Source organism: Ursus maritimus, unplaced genomic scaffold (assembly GCF_017311325.1).
Source record: "Ursus maritimus isolate PB19 unplaced genomic scaffold, ASM1731132v1 scaffold_16, whole genome shotgun sequence".
Classification (NCBI taxonomy): Eukaryota; Metazoa; Chordata; class Mammalia; order Carnivora; family Ursidae; genus Ursus; species Ursus maritimus.
Window position 1 is genome coordinate 29,851,611 of NW_024424008.1, and position 19,573 is coordinate 29,871,183.

A 19,573-nucleotide genomic window follows, 5' to 3' on the forward strand; every position below is an offset into this window, starting at 1 on the left:
CCCCAAGCTGTGTTATAAAGTAAACTTTACTCTCTCCCTTGCCCTAATTTTCTTAGCATTTGAAAATGTTGTTCACAAGATAAAATAGGGAAATATAAAGGCTAATGTCAAGTCGTCCACTGTGAGAGTTGACTACACAGCAATTTAGTGTTCCTTCCCTGAGACAGAGAGGAAGACATTCTAGAATTGGCACAATTTCTTTCTTTTTCTCCCTAATTACAATAAATATGCAGTGAACTGCAACTCATTACAAAGAAAGTGAGTGGGATTTTACCATGATTCCCATTTCAGAATGTCACAGGACCTAAAAATACCCCTGTTCAGAGAACACATTTACTCAGGCAAGAAAGAAACCCAAATGTTCAACAAACTCGGTGTTCAATAAACAAACACTTATGGAGCACATTATGCATGGGATGCTTTGGTAGGCACTGTTCATCATGGCTTGGCCCAATGCCATCCCTGTTCTACAAGGAAGACATTCTAGAAGCAACGGGGGATGCGTGGACCAAGTGCTCAGAGAAGAGAATGGCTAGCTCTTCTGTGAACGTGACAGGAAGCACAGTCAGAGAGGACTTCACCTACGAGGTGACATTTGACTTCGAAGCCAGGGTTTTAGCTGGTGCTGAAGGGGAAAGGTGCAGGGTGGATTTGTGCAGATGTCTAGCGAACATGAGCAAAGGCTGAGAAATGCTTGGCGACAGCGAGTGGATGGAGGGACAGCGGCATGGGGTCCCTGGTGGCAAGGCGGTGAGAGATGAGGCTAAAAGATGAGATAGGATCAAAGGGTGTGATGTTAGAGATGAAGAAGGGGAGGCTGGGAAAAGAGGAGCAGGGTCTCCTCCATGTACCTCACTCAATGCTTTGTGCAGCCCCGCGAAGGCAGATCAATGACTCCCCTTTACATAGGACACCCCATATTTAGTGCTTAGCTCAAGGTCACATGGCCAGTGTCAGGACTACCTTATTCCATAGCTAATGCTCTTAACCACCTTTCTGGGTGACATTTCAGAAGGATCTCTCTGGTGGCAGTGAGGATGACGGGTCATCTCTGTCTGTGAAGACAGAGCTGGGGCGAGGACACCATAAAGGGGTGACCAAAATCCCCCAGACGGGAATCCATGAGGTGTCCTACATTCATGCGGCGGTAAGAGGGCGAGGAAGGGCGATGGGTTCCAGGGAGAACTCAAGCGCAAAGGAGGCAGGATTCATGTTGGTGACACGTGATGAGTGGGTGAAGATAAAAAAGAGGAAGGAAGCAAGAGGCTGAATTCCCAAGGAGAAGCGGGAGTGGGAAAGACAATGAGTTCAGTACGAACAATGTTCATCTGAGATGCCTGCAGATCATTCATGCAAACGTGGTCTGAAAATGGAGGTGAGTATGTAATTTAGGAACGAGGGCAAGGCAAAAATATTCCATGTGGGAGGTCTCAAGATAAGAAGATCGGATCCTATGTGAGGGAGCCATGGTGAATAATAGCATTTAACATGTGGGGAAAGGAAGGGGAAACCAGCTAAGGAGGCTGACTGGAACAACAGAATCTGTCAGAGAGCCACCGGGGTGAGCCCCCAAGTCAAGGGAGAGAGCCATTCCAGCCAGGTGGGTGGGGTCACTGGGGTCAAGTGCCACCAAAAGCCCCTTAGAATAAGAACAGTAGCTGAGTTTGACCTTCAGAGAGCTATTTCCATAGCAGCAGACCAGATGCCACACTACCGAGGTTTCAGGGAGGAAGAACAGAAGAGGTGATGACCTAGTGATGACCTTCCAAAGAAATCATCTAAGAAGAAAAAAAAAAAAAAAGCTTTTCTGGAGGGTGTAGAAACGAAGAGTTCTTGCTACGTGTTTGTTTTTGTTTTTGAAAAGATCTGTGAGATTTTGGAGACTGAAATATGATTGTACATTCAAGAGAAGGAGCCTCTGGAAGGAGCTGCAGATGGAAGGTGGGGGCAGAGGTCATGGTGACAGTCATGAATCCAGCTCCTGGAGGCAGTAGGAGATCCCATCAGCAAATGTTTGAGTACCTGCTACGTGCAAGGCACTGTGCTAGCCCTGGGTATCCGGAAGTAAAGGTTCCAAGTTCAGGAGGGAAATGAGACCATTCACATCCTGCCCGTGATGATGTGATGCCGCCAGATGCAGGAAGGGGCCCCTGGGGAGAGCGCCGTGGGGCTCCCCTAAGAGTTGACAGCTGAGGCAAGGATGTAAGGTGGTCAGTGATTGGCTGGCTGTGAAGGGGTGCCCAGGAAGAGGAAGTAGCATGAACGAGAATGCACAGGGGAGTAACTGACCAAAGGAAACACAAACTGTAGGCACAGCAGAGCATGCACAGGAAACCAAAGTGGTAAGAGAGGAGGCTCTGGAGGCAGGGACTGGCCAGATCATAGCGGGGCTCTGCCCGGGAGCTCAGATCCAGCTTCTAAAGCGCTAGACAGCTGTAGAAATATTTTAAGCAGGGAAGTGACATTATCAGATATGCTTTGAAGGGAAATTCCTCAGACTACAGAAAGAAGGACAATGGGAGACCGGATGAGGGTCTGAGCCAAGCCAGGGAAGGTGGGGGCGGAGGGGAAGGGACAGCCGAAGAATGGTGTCAGAAACAGACTCAGCCTGACAGTTTGGGGGACTTGTCCAATTTGGAAAGGAGCAGGGAGACTTCTCTAAGCTAAGAGGAAGGGAGATGAGAGTAAAGTAAAAAAGTCCAACCTGTTTATAGTAATCCACGTAGGTGATCTCAGTGCCGTCCCGCTTCTGAAACGTATGCGTGGGCTTCACCGACCAGTCAATGTCATCAATGCGATAGGTTTTGTTATTGTATCTGGGAAGTGGAAGGAATCTTTAAACATTTTTCCCACATCATACAAAACAAAGTGGCTATTTCACTACAGTTATAATTCAAAGTACTAGACTCCAGAATTTTAGAAATTACAATAGTAATACAAGAATAGTCATTTTTTTTAATGATCAGCTTTTACCTGAGAAGAGCACTGATTAACTCTTAAGTATATAGGAAAACCTCCACAATCCAACAAAACTGGTGAGAAAGTCATTAGACTACAATATTTCTCTCTGTGAGACTCTCTAACTTCACATAAATTATTCTTATATGTTCAAAGGCTGAAGCACTGCTCAAAACTTTCCCATCAGCTTGTGGTGTCATTCAGAGTTTTTCGGCTCTCAGATAGCTTTTCTGATAAAAAGCACCCAAACAAGGGGCGCCTGGGTGGTGCAGTCGGTTAGGTGTCCACCTCTTGATTTCAGCTCAGGTCATGATCTCAGGGTCCTGGGATCAAGCCCCACATCAGGCTCTGTGCTCAGTGGAGAGTCAGCTTGGGGATTCTCTCTCTCCATTTCCCTCTGCCCGCCCCCACTCCCCTGGCTCTTTCTCTCTCAAATGAATAAATAAATCTTAAAAAAAAATGAATGAATGAATGAAAAGCACCCAAAGAAGGCTGACCAATCATGCAATCTGAGTATCCCATTTAATCTCCCATCTAGGGCTGGTCCTTCGTGAAACTGCAAAGTCAGCTGGATAAAATCGTTCGAAGCCCCATCTTCCCTGCAGCACTGTGTGGCCTGCAGTACCCTCACATGCAGCCCCAGCCTTGGGATGGAAACCTTCTCAGGTTTCTCCTGGGCTCTGGGTACTTTGCAAGGTTACTTTGGAACAGTGTGATATGCTAATTCATGATGACCAGGACAGGAGGATAAGAGGGTGGCCTTCTCATCCAGGGTAGGACGGAATTCAACCAGTCCCACCTCCCTGCTGTATAACCCAGAAACACAACTTTAAGTGGAAATTCCAAAGCAGATTAGGAGAAGGCTAGCAACAATCTGTGGACGAACAGCAGTACGCCGTGAGCTTTCTGGTCACTCAGGAAGTAACCCAATTTGTGTTGAATTCAGTTCAATGTGCACTGCAGGCAAATTATATATAAGGACTGGAAACGTCTCAGTCTTAAAGTTCTCACACTCTCACAGATGAGAGGAGCCTTGGACCTAATGTGCTCTCCTGTGATGTAATAAAACAGAAGAAAATGGCTATAGAGAGGTGGCTGTGAGCAATGCTGCTACCAGAACAGCACAGAGGAAGGAACTGAGTAATTCCAACTGAGTGGACAGGAGAAGGCTTCAGGAAACCCCTAAGGTTTGAACTGGATTTTGCCAAGTAGAAATTTAAAAGTCAAAATTCGGGGTGGAAAATCCAGGCAGAGGCACCAAAGCAGCAAAGTGCAAACTACTGGGGGTGGGGGAGGGGTGCAGCAAGAGATAATGCAGGACCGTGTCAGATGGTGGAGCGTCCCCAAAGGCCACTCCAGGAAGTCTGAACTGCAGTCAGCAGAGAATGGCTAAGTCTAAGGAGGTGAGCAAACTGATCAGATCTGAGCTCAGGACCACACCCTGATGCTCTTCCTGTTCCCAAAGAGCATAAAGAATTCATTCCCTAGGGAAAAGTTTTTTAAATGCAGGCTTTTACCTTGTTAGGACAATGAGCCCAAGCAGCTGTTTTTCACACGTCTGGGTAAAGCAGGATATATCAGTCTCTTGGTGGATACTAGTCATGAATTCTAGAACAGTCTCATTCCGGAGTATTTTATAACTCACATCAGCAGTAAATAGGAGACTGCTTTCAAACTGTGACACAGAAATAGCAAACCCAGGCCAAAGGGACAACCTTCAAGTCAATAAATATTTAAAAATAAATATTATAAATGTCATATCATAAAACAATCATCATTTTTAAGTGCTGATTTTACATTTCAGTTTTTTAGATTTTATGAAACAACTTTTCTTTAGTCTGATTTCTTCCAGTTGCTGATTAAAACTTTAGTTATTTCTAGCTGGAGTGTCTTTAAACATATATTTATGATAAACACATTCCCACAGAGCAGCATGTCTCCGCCTTGGCACTAAGGACATTTTGGACCAGATTGTTCTGTTAGGAGCTATCCTGTGCCTTGTACGATGTCCGGCAGCACCCCTGGCCTCTACCTCCTAGACGCCAGTAGCAGCCTCCGAGCTGTGACAAACAAAAATACTCACAGACATTGCCAAACGTGCCCTGGGGGGCAAAACTGCCCTTGGTGGAGAATCACAGTGGTAGGATTGATACGTTTATACAGTGAGCTGTCCCAGCATGAAAACCTCTACGTTCGGAAAAGCACGCACACTCAACGGTATAGACAGTGTAGAGACTTCATGAGAGCGAGAAATCATCTAAGTGATCTGTACAAACAGGGAAACTGTCGCAGAGGCTACAGCTCCTCTCCACGTTTAGGCTGTCACGGACTGGAGTCCTGATTAAGGAAAACTTACGGAAATGACACGAAAGAAAGGGCAAATATTTTTTTTTAAATTGTTTCTGTTTATTTTGTGGACTTCATTCACAGTGATACTGAGCCAGCCTTTAGGACAAGCCTATTTGCTGGCACCAACTCCAGCTCACAAGAATTTCTCATCCACGCTGGGGGATGAGGGACGAGGATGGACAGGATGCTTCAACAGCCCACTGCGACACACTGACTTACCATATGCAAACCCCACCATTTTCCCCCTACCTGGCAGAAGGCTACACAGCCCGCCCCCTCATTTTCTATCTTTTATGCGCTCCTTCTTTTGTTTACATATCTGTCTTTGGGTTACCAGTTGCCTCTCTGTCTTTAGCTTGACCACATATTTTGGGGAGCTAACAACCTGTTCTAGACACAGCTGATGACTTTCCCTGAAGCATCTACTTCCCAGTCAAAGTGGAAATTGCAGTTCAGTTTAGCTGACTTGTTTGTCTGGCCTCTGCTTACCTAACATCACCCATCCTGGCTGTGCTAACTTCCTGTCAGCAAGAAAACAGAGTTTCAACTATGTGGGTATGACATTATCCCACTTACTCTGCTTTCATTATTACTTGTCACACACAGAAAAGGCAGTTTCTGAATTCCTTCTAGGATGTATGGTAATGAACTAGCACACTAATAGAAGAAAACAGGCTGCTAGCTTCACACTGACGTTCTCCATTCAATAAAAAACTTGAAAATTAAAAAAATCCATTACTTTTCATAACACAGAGTCTCTCGTAGGAGGCATAGTGCTATAATGTTGCATCGTAAATTATGTTCCTCACATTATAACAATTTCAGAGTAACAGAAAATACAAATAAACCTACTTGTGCCGGGGAATTTCCACTGGCTCAGAAGGCTTATAGAAGTTCCGTCCGATTTGGTACATGGCCAACTTTTTTAAGATCCTGCAAATATACATTTTTTTTTTAATCTTTGGTCAACATCAGTTAATAACAGTATAATTCTAAGTTTGTCCCCATGCTAACATATGATAAAAATATGTCAAAACTGTAGAACTCTCATTCTTCTGGCACTGGAGGGTTTAGATGCTAAATATACAGATGAGTGTATATATAAGAACTATAACTTCTTCCTATTTGAGAACGATACAACTGAAATTATTTTTGTCTGTTTGCAATCAGCTGCGATGATACATAAGGGTAACAATAGGACTGTGGCTGTGACATTCTGGTTAGCATGGATGGGGTGAGGCAAGCCAAGTGTGAAGGTTCTTCTGGCCTCTTCCCTGTTCTGAGATGGGGACGCTGTTTCTAATGAGACTACTCAAGCTCCCCACATAGCACAGCCGCCTCTTCAGCAGCTAATCCTGGCCCTGTGTAGCTGGACGCACCACCGACCTGAGGCTGCCCGCTGCGTGGGGGAAGTGCGAGCGTTTCAAGTCAGGAAACATACGTGGCCACCGCAGGAGCCACTAAGCCTCAGCCTCCACGTCTGATCATATCGACTACGATCTACAGCTGCTCAGCAAGACGTCTGACTAGAATTAAGAAATAACATATCTGGGGGTAGGGGTGGATACCTTTTATGTGTCCTACCCAGCAAGACCCACACTCCTCTGTCCTCCTCCTGACCAGAGGCTGTTATTAAGCAAAGGGCTGGCACCGAAGGTTTTTGAACGTTTCTTCTTGCTGGTCCACACCGGTACTGTGGAAAATACTGGTTTACAAGCCTCTGTGTTCCCACGTGTCATCTGGCAAGTGTGCTAAAAATGCAGATTTCAGGCCCCACTCTTGAACTTCTCTTTACTAGGTCCGGTGAGGGGCGAGTAAATCTGCATTTTGTGGAGTTCCACCCAACAGCCCCCGAGATGACACTGAGGCAAGGGATCCTCCCATCAGTTTGAAGGACACAGGGCAATGTAGTCCCAACCTTCCTTCTGCCCCAGGGGTCCACGTGGCAGGGGGCTGGGGTGGGGGCAGGAGGAGAGAGCAGCTGGTGATGCTAGGAGAATAACAAATCTTTCAGCTGACTGACCCGGACATACCTGATTTTTCAGTCGGGGTCGGAGGGTGGGAGAGGGTGCAGAAAAAGAAGAGAAAGAAAGGCAGCTCCGCCCCCCCCCACTCTACCCCACCCCAACCCACCCCAGCACCACTGAGACACCACAACCCTTGAGTTCTTCGTCCCAACTCAGAGAGCACTGGATGATGAGGTGGGAGCCAGTGAGAGGCTGTGACGGACTGCGGGGCCCATCATTGCACAACTCTGTGAAAGCATGGGGAAATGGCACTGCTGCTGGCACATGGCCCCCAAGATGGCCTCAACTCGTCACACCCAGGCCCTGTACTGAACGGCATCGCTAGCCTCCACTAAAGAGCCATGGGAGGCACCTCACTTTCTGAAGATGATATTGAAGACCTGGGTGCACACGGGGGAACTGGCCGGCAGCTCCCTTGTCAGAGTGACAGTGATCTTGACAGTCTCGCCTCTTGGAGTTTCACCTGACAGTTCCGTGACCTGGGAAAAGATGTACTTAATATGCACTCGAGATTATCCTCGAGTGTGAAGAATTAGAGATGATACAGCCATCACAATTTACTATGCATTAACAGAACAGAACTGCAAGTGTTAGTATGCGATGATCTAATCACATTACACTTAGGGGGTTTTCCTATCTTGCTAATCCTAGAAAAGCAACACATCTCTCTCCTAACTTCTTTCTTCTTTTAAAATTTGAGAGATACAGAGAGTGAGCAAGAGAGAGAGCGCGCGCGCGCACAGCCTGGGGGAGAGACAGAGGCAGAGGGAGAAGCAGGCTCCCTGCTGACCCAGGGCTCTATCCCACCACTCCAGGATCAGGACCTCAGCCCAAGGCAGATGCTCAACCGACTGAGCCACCCAGGCACCCCTCTCCAGTCCAACTTCTTAATGAAGAATCAAAATCAGACTAGGGTACAGAGACTTGATCCAAAGACAAAGTGTTTCTTGACCTAATTTAGCTGAAGAGGGGGTGCAGGTCACAAATTACTTTGAGAGTCTGATGAAAGTTATAGGCACTGTCCCAAGAAAACTTCACATACGTATATACCACAATGATGTGCCCATATTCAGGGGGTTCATGGACACCCAGAAGCCTGTTAGTAGACTGTCCAGCCCCTCCTGGGGTCCTGGATTCCAGAGGACAGCCTCTCAAACGTTTATTCATAAACAGAAAAGCAGAGTGGTGCCCAGGTGGCTCAGTTGGTTAAGCATCTGACTCTTGATTTTGACTCAAGTCATGATCTCAGGGTCTTGGGATGGAGTCCCGAGTAGGACTCCACGCTCAGTGGGGAGTCTGTCTGAGGAGTCTCTCTCCCTCTCCCTCTGCCCCTCCCCTCACTTGCACACAGGGGCACAATCTCTCCTTCTGTCAAATAAACAAATAAATCTTTTTTAAAAAACAGAAAAGCAGAGGAGAGAGGAAGAAGGTAAAGAGAAGGGATTTGCAAGAGGGCAAGTAAACATGAGGAAAGTGGGGAGAAATCATCAGACATTAAAACAGGGAATCTGTTTTATGAATTTTTGAAAGGTCTAGAGAAATACGTATGTTTCTTATAATCTGGAACAACGTTCTAACAATAGAATGAATGTTTGAATAGGTTTCTATACCAGCTGCCCAACAAAATTTGAAGCTTGTTAGACCAGACAGGACTTGGTACAGGCTTTTGGAATAAAAGAGTGATCAAACCAGAAATAAAAATCAATGACCAAGGATTTTTCAGAAGGGCAAGGAATCAGAAGAGGCCAGTTCATTAACAAGTATTTACGTATTTTATCCCTACTTTCTGTAGTTAAAGTAAAATTTTAATCACTTTCAGGCTGAAACAAAAATGTAGGGCAGGAATGGCGCATTGCATGGAAATAGAAATAGGCCCTTCCACAGGGGATGAAATATTTCACGAAGGTGATTTCTTATTCAAATTGTGAGAAATCAGAGATGGATAACTGTAGGAAGAGCTCATCAACATCTGGGAGAAGTCTAGCAGGCGAAAGAGGGGAGATGCTTTCACACTGCTGTAGGGATTCCAGAACGAAAGCTTTAGACAACAAAGGACATCTGGCTGAGGGTTTGGCGTGCAGGTGGCAGCTGCCATCCAGGAATTGCGTTCCTCACAGCCACCTAAGCAAACTCTTCAGTGCTCCCCGCACCACCCCTACCAGCCACCAGCTCCTCTTGGGTTCCTGTGTCTTCCCCCCCCCCCCCCCCCACGCCTCCAGTCCCAGGCTGCTAGTGTCAGTGTGCTTTCACTTCTCCACCCACCAGCTACCTCACTGTCCTTTGGTTGGCAAGTCTTAGCACTTCTACACCATCCATATCTTTCATCTACTTCCACTGTTCCAGTTGTTTACCACAGGGCTTAAGAGGACATGACTGGGGATTGGACAAACCCTGGTCCTCTGTCTCTGGCAGCCTGTGTGATACAGAGCAAGCCACTTCAATTCCATCAGACCATTCCCCATCTCTACAACGGGATGAAGCCTCCCGTAAGTCGCAGCAGCGTTGTGAAGATGAAATGGGATCATTCCTTGATCTCATCCTTATCCACAGCACACGCCCCCAGGAAGGTTAGATAAACTGCGCGCTTTGTCCCGCGGTTCAAGCCCTTCTGACAGCCTGCCCAGATGATAACAGTGACGCTTTATTAATCCTTCCATTTTCTCCTGTCAACCATTCAGTAGGGTGTGATCAGAGCAACTGCAATCTAACACAGCTCTCCGGGAAGCACTCTCTCAGAGGCTTCGGTGCTCCTTGGAGGATGGTCCCTATTCCCCAGCAGGACACTTAAGAGTCTCCCTACCTTTGGAGCCACAACTTCATTTCTACTGGCTAAACCTGAACAATCAGAAGTTTCTAAAACATGCCCCTCGCCTTCTATCAGTGTCCCTTTGCTCCTTCCCGTCCTCTGGTCTAGGAATCCCTCCTACCCCCATCATCGCCTTCATTGACCCAATCCTACCCAAGGAGCCAGTACTGGCTCCCACTGAAGTATCCTGCTGGGCAGGATCTTTCCTTTCCTCAAGCTCTGCATGAAGACGTTGGGCAAGATACTTCACCTCTAAGGCTCCAGGGGGGATGAGAAGATTAAGTGAGATCACGCATATAAAGAGCGGGTCAGAGTAGGTACTGGAGAAATGTCATCTTGTACTGTATTCATTTGTAAATAACCCTGCACCGTATTTAGTCGTAAATAACTTTAATAGTGAGTTGAAATGTTTTGCCAAGAGCCTTGTTTTATTTGTCCTTGTCCCCTCTATGATGGCAGCACCCTGGCGGTCACACAGCAGGCCCTGTGTGAGGGCAGAATGAATGCGTGGGCGTGGCAACTAGATGTAATCCACGAGAGCAGCCCAGGTCATGGCCACAGATACGCAGACGGGGTCTGCCAGACAGTGGAAGGCTGGGAAGCCACAGACTAGGACTTCTAGAACTGTACTTCGGGGGGCTGTGATGAATGCTTTAGTGGAGGGGCGTTCTCAACAAAAATAAGGGTCCTACAAAGCGTGCAGTGTGGATGGGAGTGCCGGATTCAGCCTGAGTCAGTATTAAGCCCAGAATAAAAAGGTGAGCGTAATAACATGTTTGTTGGGACACTATTTCTTTTCACTATTTCTATCTCACTGTCACTCGGTAGCAGACCATATGTCAATAAGGTATAAGACGACACTCTTTTGTCCAAACCTAGTTATCACCTGGATCTGGGAAATAAAGTCAACAGGCCTGATTTGTCTCACTAGTTTTTTGGTTGGTTTTTTTTTTTATGATTTATTTATTTATTTATTTGAGAGAGAAAGAGAGAACATGCAGAGAAGCAGGCTCTCTGCTGAGCAGGGAGCCCGATGCAGGGCTCAATCCTGGCACTCCGGGATTATGACCTGAGCCAAAGGCAGAGCTTAACCGACTGAGCCACCCAGGCGTCCCCATCATGCAACTGGGTTTTTACAATCTCTTTACTCTTGACTCACCTGCCTCTTCGTTAGATTCCATCCCTGAGGTGCATACTACATGCTTATTTTGAATGACAAACCAATAATATGCTTATTCTGAGCATCTGTAAAGTTTCTCCATTTTGATTAGGCACAAAGGAAGTAAGCTAGACCACTCAAGGGGGTGTATAATACTACATATTTAATTTACTGTTACTAAAGATGTATCTACAAGAACAAGAGGGTCTTTAATGATCATAGTACACCTGCAATAGAGCATTTAAGTGGGAGGGGCACCATCTCAGCACACTATCGATGTCTGGTCACAGGACCAAATAGTGAAGGATCAATAAGGACTTGTGATGAGTTAAAATGTTTCTAAATCTATAGATCCACATTTTCCAAGACCCTAAATTTAAGCGTATGGTATAATTTTTAAATTCCATATCCAGAGAAAATAATCACTCACGCAGCTCCTATAAACCTCAGGCTCTCATAAAAAGATAAAGGCCCCAAGAGCGCTCAGAAATGCATTTCTTGAGGAAATTCACAGAGATTTATGTGGAGTCCAGAAATGTAAATTTATGCCTTGGTACCATCCTGTCCAAAATGTTGAACTAAAGGATTAAGCTTTCTCAGGGATAGAAACATAAAGTTTTAATTCAACACTCTATTTTAATTTTTTATAAAGAAACTGGTTCTTTTTTCCTTGTAGTAATTTAATACTGCCTTAGAACAAAGCATATGCTAAAAGCATCAATAACAGTATCTTTATTTTAGGACCGAAAATGTTGAAGGTATAAAAACATGGATAAAAGAATATGAATCATGTAACTGCCATATTCAGTGATCACACCATTAAATAATATCCTTAGGACTGATATCAATAACTCATATTTCATATGAGGAAACAATGGCAGGTTCTGAATCAGAGATTGGTATAAAGCTAGTTAGGCACACAGGTACAACTGCACAGGAACAAAAAAGGAGCAAATTTCAGGCTCTGAAGCCATAGGCTAAATGGTGTTTCTTAAAGTCTTGCCTATTTTGGGAAAAAGTTTAAAAAGGATGCCTATTTCAAGGACACTTTGCCTAAAAAACAAGACTTAGTAGTTGAAAAAGCAATGTTTGTATTATAGCTCTTATTTTTAAAATGCCGCATCATCAGCTTCTTAATTAAGAAATCAATTACTGATCAGGTCTCAAGTAGGAAGTTTTTTTGCTCTCAGGCATGGGAACAGGAAGGAGTGAAGAAGTGAGTGAGACGTTCATTCCAACTCTTATGACAATCAGCTAACCTCTTGAATACACACGGAGGAGTGTAAGCATATGCATGTGTGTGCAGACATAAAACTTAACCATACTGTACCTTTTGTTCCAGTTTTTGTGAGAGAAAAAGGATGACGCCATCAAATGCTTTTGCTTTGTTGGAAAGTTCCCTGTGACTATAGAGCAAAGCAATTCTCAGCCTTCTAGACTCTAAATCTGGGGCGTATGCCACATGATATTGGTATAGCCGCCAGTCCTGGGGCAAGTCTAACCTAAAGAGATTTGTGACCAGTTTCACTGGTACTCCACTGGAGCCTGAGAAGACAAATAAGAAACATTTTTTTTACCAAAATAAAATCACACCTGGTTAATACTAATCACATCATTTAAAACTTTTATTTGCCTACGCGTAGCTGTTGCTGTAAAGCAAGCATTCTTGTTCACTGACACAAGACAAGCTCTAATAACCAATAGCCTGATGACCTTATGGAATCCTACAAACACACATGCAGGAATTAAAAAGGGATCATGTGATCCTGTGTACAGCAGACCTCATGAGAACATAAGAGAAGACACTGACATTCTTTTCCTTGGGAGAAGAGAAGCATCAGAATTCAACTACCATAGGACTCCTTCTAAAGCCTGCCTTCCAGTTCTGAGTTTGTACAACTCAAAATGGCTGAAGTAATATTTTCAAATGCACCTCTGAAATTATGCTGCTCTTAGATTATAAAGACACTGTCCAGTTCTTCCCATGAGCACAACCCCCAACCCCCTGGAAATCCAGACAATCAAAAGTTAACCATACTTCTGAAAATTCTGAAATAGTTCAATCAGAGAAAATGGAAGGCTCTCAGAGATTGAGGGGAGAACATGGAGAAAGAAAGAAATTACACATCTTTCATCTGTGAAAACAGACAAGGCCTCTGAGCTTGTTTTCTGCAGACACGGGGAGGCCATGTGGGCCCCAAAATTCCATCCCCTACAGAATTTTTTATTCACCTCTTCAAAGTCTACCAGACAAATTCAGAGATGGCCTCGATATGGCTGTTCAGTGCTCGAGATGGTGTAAGCTCCCTCTAGGCTAGAATCTAGGAGGGCACAAAGGAGGTACTTCTGACTTCTCCTTGTAGGGAATCAGCCAGGGTTTGTCTTACAGAAAAGAATTCTAATAAATGGACACTATTTTCCTTCCTTTCATGAAGGAAGTGGAAACATGAGCCCCCAAGGTGGTAAGAAAGAAAAAGAGCATCACGTGTGCATTAGTATTTCCTCAGTTTCTATGTATGCTAGACATCTGTTAGGAGCAAGGAATTCTTGCATCATTTTAGTTAAAGAAAAGATTTCTTTTGTTCTCCTGTATCCTGGGAAAAGGCAACATATTTTAGCAGCTCATATTCATGGACAAAGGGGAGTCATCTTAGAATGTCAGAGCTGGCAAGACCCTTGGAAATCAGCAACACCAAGGTTTGCACACTGTAATCATGACCGATTAGTGCCGAAGTTAAGAAAATATATGAGATGACCCAACACATTTTATGAAATGACTAGAATGGACCAGAGTGCCTTGCACATAGTAACAGCAAGCACTGCTTCATGAAACTTTGTTTCAATTTTTTGTGTTAGTGTGTGTATTCTAGATTACAATGCATCTATTCCTTTTTTGCATGGTTGTAAAAAGTTTGAAGAAAATGGACCTGCATCACGGAGTCTTTCTCGACTTTTGGGAGAGTGTTACAAAGCCTTTCAAGAATCTAATGAAAATAACAGACCTACCTTCCTGAAAACGTATATGCCCATAATTCTGGGTACAATTGCAGGGCTGACCCTGGAAACTGGGTTAAAAATTCCAAATATAGGCTCTACCTTTCTTTTCACCGCTGAAGTCCAGAGACGTTATTATTTTCCATATAGGAAAAGTGTTGGAAAAGAAACAGAGCATCTCTTTCAACACCTACCCCAAGTGTAAGGAGAAAATATTTTCAACAAATGACATGTTTGGGGGAAATATTTTTACTTCTACTAATAAAGGAGAGAATTGAGGCTAAAACAACTAGTGTCGACATAATGCCTTGAACATAACAGATGTTCAATAAATATCTCTTAAGTCATATATAAACTTGTTTATTTCAGATCTAGAAATTAAAATTCCTTAAACAAGATTTGATAACATTAAAAAAGTAAGTAACTAGGTACCTCTTTTGCAATCTCTCACGTGGGCCAATTTCTCTCTGATACAGACAGCCAAATCCATGAAGTCCCGTCTGATTTTCCCACCTCTTTCAATGAAAGTGCATCTGGCATTACCAGAAGATAAACTATCTTCACCTAAAATGTGAAGAGAATGCCATAACATCTCATGTTTCATTCTAGTGATACTGTTTACAACTACTATCAAAACTGCATCTCTAACCAAAGCTCAGATTTTTGTGGCTTTAGTTAAAACTGGCCCACACTGCTGAAAATAATCATGACTATACAGAAGTCTCCAGCCTAAAAGCTGAAAATTGTAAAGGAAGCATGGTACTTTTTGTTAGAAATAACAAACCATGAGTTAATTCTACCTCATAACATTCAGGGCTAGTCTGATTCTCCTCTTGGTGAAAGAGGAAAAGCCCTATCCCTTATGCCCTGCTCCACACTCATGTAGGGAGGGTGGCTCTCCCTCCTTCAGCTCTTGCATAACACCCTGAAGATTCACAGACTAAGACTGTCCACACCAACTTCTTCACAGATTGGGGCTGAATCTCTTACCTCTCTCAATCACGAGAAGAGAACTGCCCAAAACACTGCTATCAGTTTTTATGCTAGATCATTCCTTTGAAAATGAAAGCCAGCATTTCCCCTTGGTGCACGTGACTTACCTTTAGGTTCTGACAAATCTGAAAGTAAAATCTGTTTCCAAATGAACCTTTTCCTGTTTAAACAAGTACAGAGATGTTGGTGTTTTAGATACAACTTTGGCACTTTGAAGATAAGGTGAAAATAAGAAAGTCCAGAATATTACTACAAAGCTAATAGTAATATTACTATGAAGTAATGGTATGACCAATCTCTAGGACTCTGACTTGACCTCTGTCCTTTGATACAAGCACAGCAGCTACCCCAAATGATACCATCACTTGCTCAAAACTGCTGCTCATACCCTTTCAGTGGAGTCTGGGTCTCCCAAGAAAATCACAACATTTATTTAATTTAAGAAAATGTTTAAAAATTATTCTTTCTAGATTATCCATATCATTCACTGCTCTTGGTTTCAAAAGATGTTAGGTGGTTTATAAAAAAGCAATCTATCATAAGATGGTAGTTGTCAGGGGGGCATCTGTCTGTCTGGGTGGCTCAGTCAGTTAAGCATCTGCCTTCAGCTCAGGTCATGATCTCAGGGTCCTGGGATCAAGCTCCACGTGGGGCTCCCTGATCAGTGGGGAGTCTGCTTCTCCCTCTCCTGTCCCTTCCCCCTGCTCATGCTCTCTCTCACTCTCTCTCAAATAAATAAAATCTTTAAAAAAAAATAGATGGTAGCTGCCAGGGGTTAGAGGGAGGAGGAAATGGGGAATTATTGTTTAATGAGTACAGAGTTTCAGTTTTGTAAGATAAAAAAGTCCTAGAGATGATGATGGTGATGGTTGCACAACGATGTGAATGTTCTTAATGTCAATGGAATATGCCACGGAAAATGGTTAAAATGCAAGATTTTACATTATGTATATTTTACTACAAATCCTAAAAATAAACAAAAATTCAATCTCCAACCCTTGCTAGTCAGAGAATGTGCAGCAGACATGGACAGAAAGTCCCAAGAGAGGCTGGACTGGTATGCAGATGATGGCAGTAGTGCTGGACCTGAGTCACGGCCTCTCAGAGCAGGTGTGCTGAGGGACCACATGCACTTCCGTGAGCTCAGATCACAGAGGGTACTTGAGGAGAGCTAGAAAAACCCTGGTGGAGAATAAGAGAGCCAAGGAGACAATGGTGGAGGGACTGATGATCCGCAGAGTCTGGGAGAACCTAAGTGCTTAGAGCTTACATCACTGAACTGCACAGTCCGAGCAAGGGAGAGGGCTAACAGGTTTCAGCACTGGTTATTGGGTGAACTATGTGTCCCCCAAAATTCATATGTTGACAATCTAACCCCTGATATCTCCGAATGTGACTGTATTTGGAGATGGGGTCTTTAATAAGGTAATTAAGCTAAAATGATGTCATTAGCATGAGCCTTAATGCAATACGACTTGCGTCCTCACAAAAAGAAATGAGTCACAGACAAATACAGAGGGGAGACCATGTGAAGACACAGGAGAAAACAGCCATCTACAAGCCCTGGAGAAGGGCCTGAGGAGAAACCAACTCTGTGGGCACCTTGATCTGGGACTTCCAGCCTTCAGAATTATGAAGCACCACACTTCTATTGTTTAAGCCACCCAGTGTATGATACGTTGTCATGGCAGCCCTAGCAAACCAGGGTGCAGGGCACGCCGACCCACACGGTGAGAGCGGCTACTTGCAGTAGCATGTGGACAAATATCCTGAGTCCAGATTTGCCCTGAAGAGAGCCACCATCAGATGGTGGGGAAAAAAAGAAGAGAGCACGGAGGCTGGGGTGCCAGGTTTCTACCATCCCTGTGGGGGAGTGGCACCGACACTTTTACGTCATAGAGAATTTCTGAACATTTTTCAAAATTATTTACTGAACAGAGGAAATCAGAAGACTGGATTCCTGGTGCCTGTGGATGCCCATCTGCCAAGCAGTATCAGGAAGTTCAGTGGCACACTGTGTTTGGGAGTCCCAGAGAAACCTAACACACAAGGGATCCCCCGAGAAGAGGTAAATGGGACCCTCGAGAAGTGACCCTGCTGCTTGTAAAGCTTAGCAGTCACTCCCGTTCCGTTCAGGTGGAATGGAACAGAATGAGCAGACTGAGCTGCACTTACATTTCTGGGACATCCTGCTTGTTCCCACGAAGCCACCAGTAGAGGATGCTTCATTGTTGCCAATATCAACAGAAGGAGGCTAAAATGGCGGGAGGGGAAACTGGGTTAGATTTAAGATGTTAAGTCATAAACCAAAAGGTTGTCACAAAGTAAGAAGTGTATCATGTCCTAAGTCATCAGACTACCATGAGCTACTGTTAAGAGGTAAAATGTTTAAGAGATGATGAGAAGAGACTGCCCATTCTAGAAAAAGAAGGATCAGGACCAGAGATAGCTTTCCCCATTTATCAAACTTGAATTGTGACTGTGAGCCAGATACGGCTGTTACACCTGAAGTGTAAAGAGGCGGAGCTGTGATTCTCACACCTAGGGAGCTCATCAGAGGGAAGGCGGTAGAGATGAACACAGACCTCATGCTTCCACCGCCCCCCAACGCGGGGCCTCCAGTGTGAACACGCTTGTAGCAAGTAAATAAATTGAGCCCAGAGGACCTGGACCACTAGCTCAGGTGATGACTCTCCTGAATAAATGGGTCCCAAATTAGCTCACAAAATAGGCCAGGCGAACCATTAATATTTCCTCTTTTCACACTAACTACTTCTCTCTGCTCAAGAAGCATATGTTGGCCTGCTAAAAATGCATGAAGTCAAGAGAAAACAATGTCGTGAAAGTAAAGGCACAATGACCACAGCCTACTCACTTGAGCCCCTTTGGTCTAAGAGACTGCGCCCAATACTGATAGGTAAGAGTAACATCACTCAAAAGTCGCTGATTTGCCGGCCAGTTTAATCTAGTTGCCTAAGTCTAGCCAGAAGCCCTACCCACCGTGGTTGGTCAAGAAAGAGCAGTTGAATCTAAACCACACCTGTGTTTGAGATCACTTATGTGTGTGTATGAATCAGCGAGACAAATATTGGATCATATGCCCTACAATGGTACAACAGTTTTTACCAGGGGACTTAAAACCGAGTCAAGTCATTAAACACTCGGCAGAAGGGAACGGCGCCCTGGCCTCCAATCTTCAGTACTCTTCCCCTGCCAAAATATCTATGTGACTATCCTACTCGGAGGAGCCCCCCAGAAGGGAAAAATGTGAGAAACCCTGGAAAGACCCCAAGTCGAGCGGGAAGATACCCTACTTCCCAGCAGAGGGGAAGAGGTAAAAGCAGAGGAAGGCGGTGTGCGTGAAGGCCACAGAGGAGGAGAGAGTGAGGCCATGTCGGCCACGCGTCCTACACACCCATGGCGATGGCGATGGCGATGGCGATGGCGATGGCGATGGCGGAGCCGAGGTGCGCCCCGCTTCCGCGGCACTGGGGCTGCGAGCCATGCCTCTGGCCCTCACGCGGGCGCGACCACTCATGTTTCCGATGAGCGCAGGGGACCCTCCAAGGCAGCGAGGGCGCAAGGAGAGTATTTTCCCTCTCGGCGTCCAGAGGGCGAGGCTGTGACGTGAGGTGGAGGACTCGGCGGGGCTCCGGCTCCAGGCCGGGAGACACAGCGGTGGTCCACGTGTGGGTGGAGGGGCGCGCACTGCCCACCGGGAACGCGTGCCATTTGGGAGCACGTGACCGGGGGCGGGGCCCAGACTTTCCTTGGATCTCCATCACCCCCCAAATTTGGGATCATCTAACTCTTTGGGTTTCGCGCATCTTACGTGTGTAAGGTTGCATCAGGCTTGCTTTTCTCGGTTTGTCTTCTCTGCTCACTAGCGTGGGCAAGCACCTCGGCCTATGCGTGACAGCTCAGAGCTTTCCATTCTGTGAATTGTCTGTGTACATCTGTTGCCATTGTAAGAATTGGGTTTCTCGTGTTTTTCTTTGTGATTTGGGAGAAATTTTATCCTTTTTTTTTTAACGTTGAAAATATCTACTCCCCATCTATCACTTGTTAATTTTAACTAGAAAGTTTTTTATCTAACCCAAATCCTTAATTTTGATGTAGTCCAATCTACATGTTTTGTACTTTGGGGGTCTTTTCAAAAGAAAGTTTTCCCTGCCCTAAGTTTACAAGGACATTATATGATATTTTCTTTTATTAACTTTGTAAGTTTACTGTTCACATTATTATCTTTCATCCTTCAGGAGTTCATATATATATATATATATATAT

At 44.9% G+C, this 19,573-nt stretch overlaps 1 protein-coding gene across 1 annotated transcript in view; it reads right to left on the minus strand.

The window, feature by feature from the left end:
• The window catches only part of PIWIL4 (piwi like RNA-mediated gene silencing 4), a 43,568-nt gene extending 24,744 nt beyond the window's left edge, over positions 1 to 18,824 (minus strand). The window contains exons 1-9 of the mRNA XM_008688368.2: positions 18,745 to 18,824; positions 18,413 to 18,419; positions 17,456 to 17,540; positions 14,726 to 14,851; positions 12,630 to 12,844; positions 7,692 to 7,813; positions 6,160 to 6,240; positions 4,476 to 4,673; positions 2,705 to 2,816 (exon numbers count right to left, since the gene is read on the minus strand). Of these exons, the coding sequence (XP_008686590.1) occupies positions 2,705 to 2,816; positions 4,476 to 4,673; positions 6,160 to 6,240; positions 7,692 to 7,813; positions 12,630 to 12,844; positions 14,726 to 14,851; positions 17,456 to 17,540; positions 18,413 to 18,419; positions 18,745 to 18,824 (1,026 nt within the window). The remainder of the gene's footprint in view (positions 1 to 2,704; positions 2,817 to 4,475; positions 4,674 to 6,159; positions 6,241 to 7,691; positions 7,814 to 12,629; positions 12,845 to 14,725; positions 14,852 to 17,455; positions 17,541 to 18,412; positions 18,420 to 18,744) is intronic.
• Between the last annotated feature and the right edge of the window lie 749 nt (positions 18,825 to 19,573).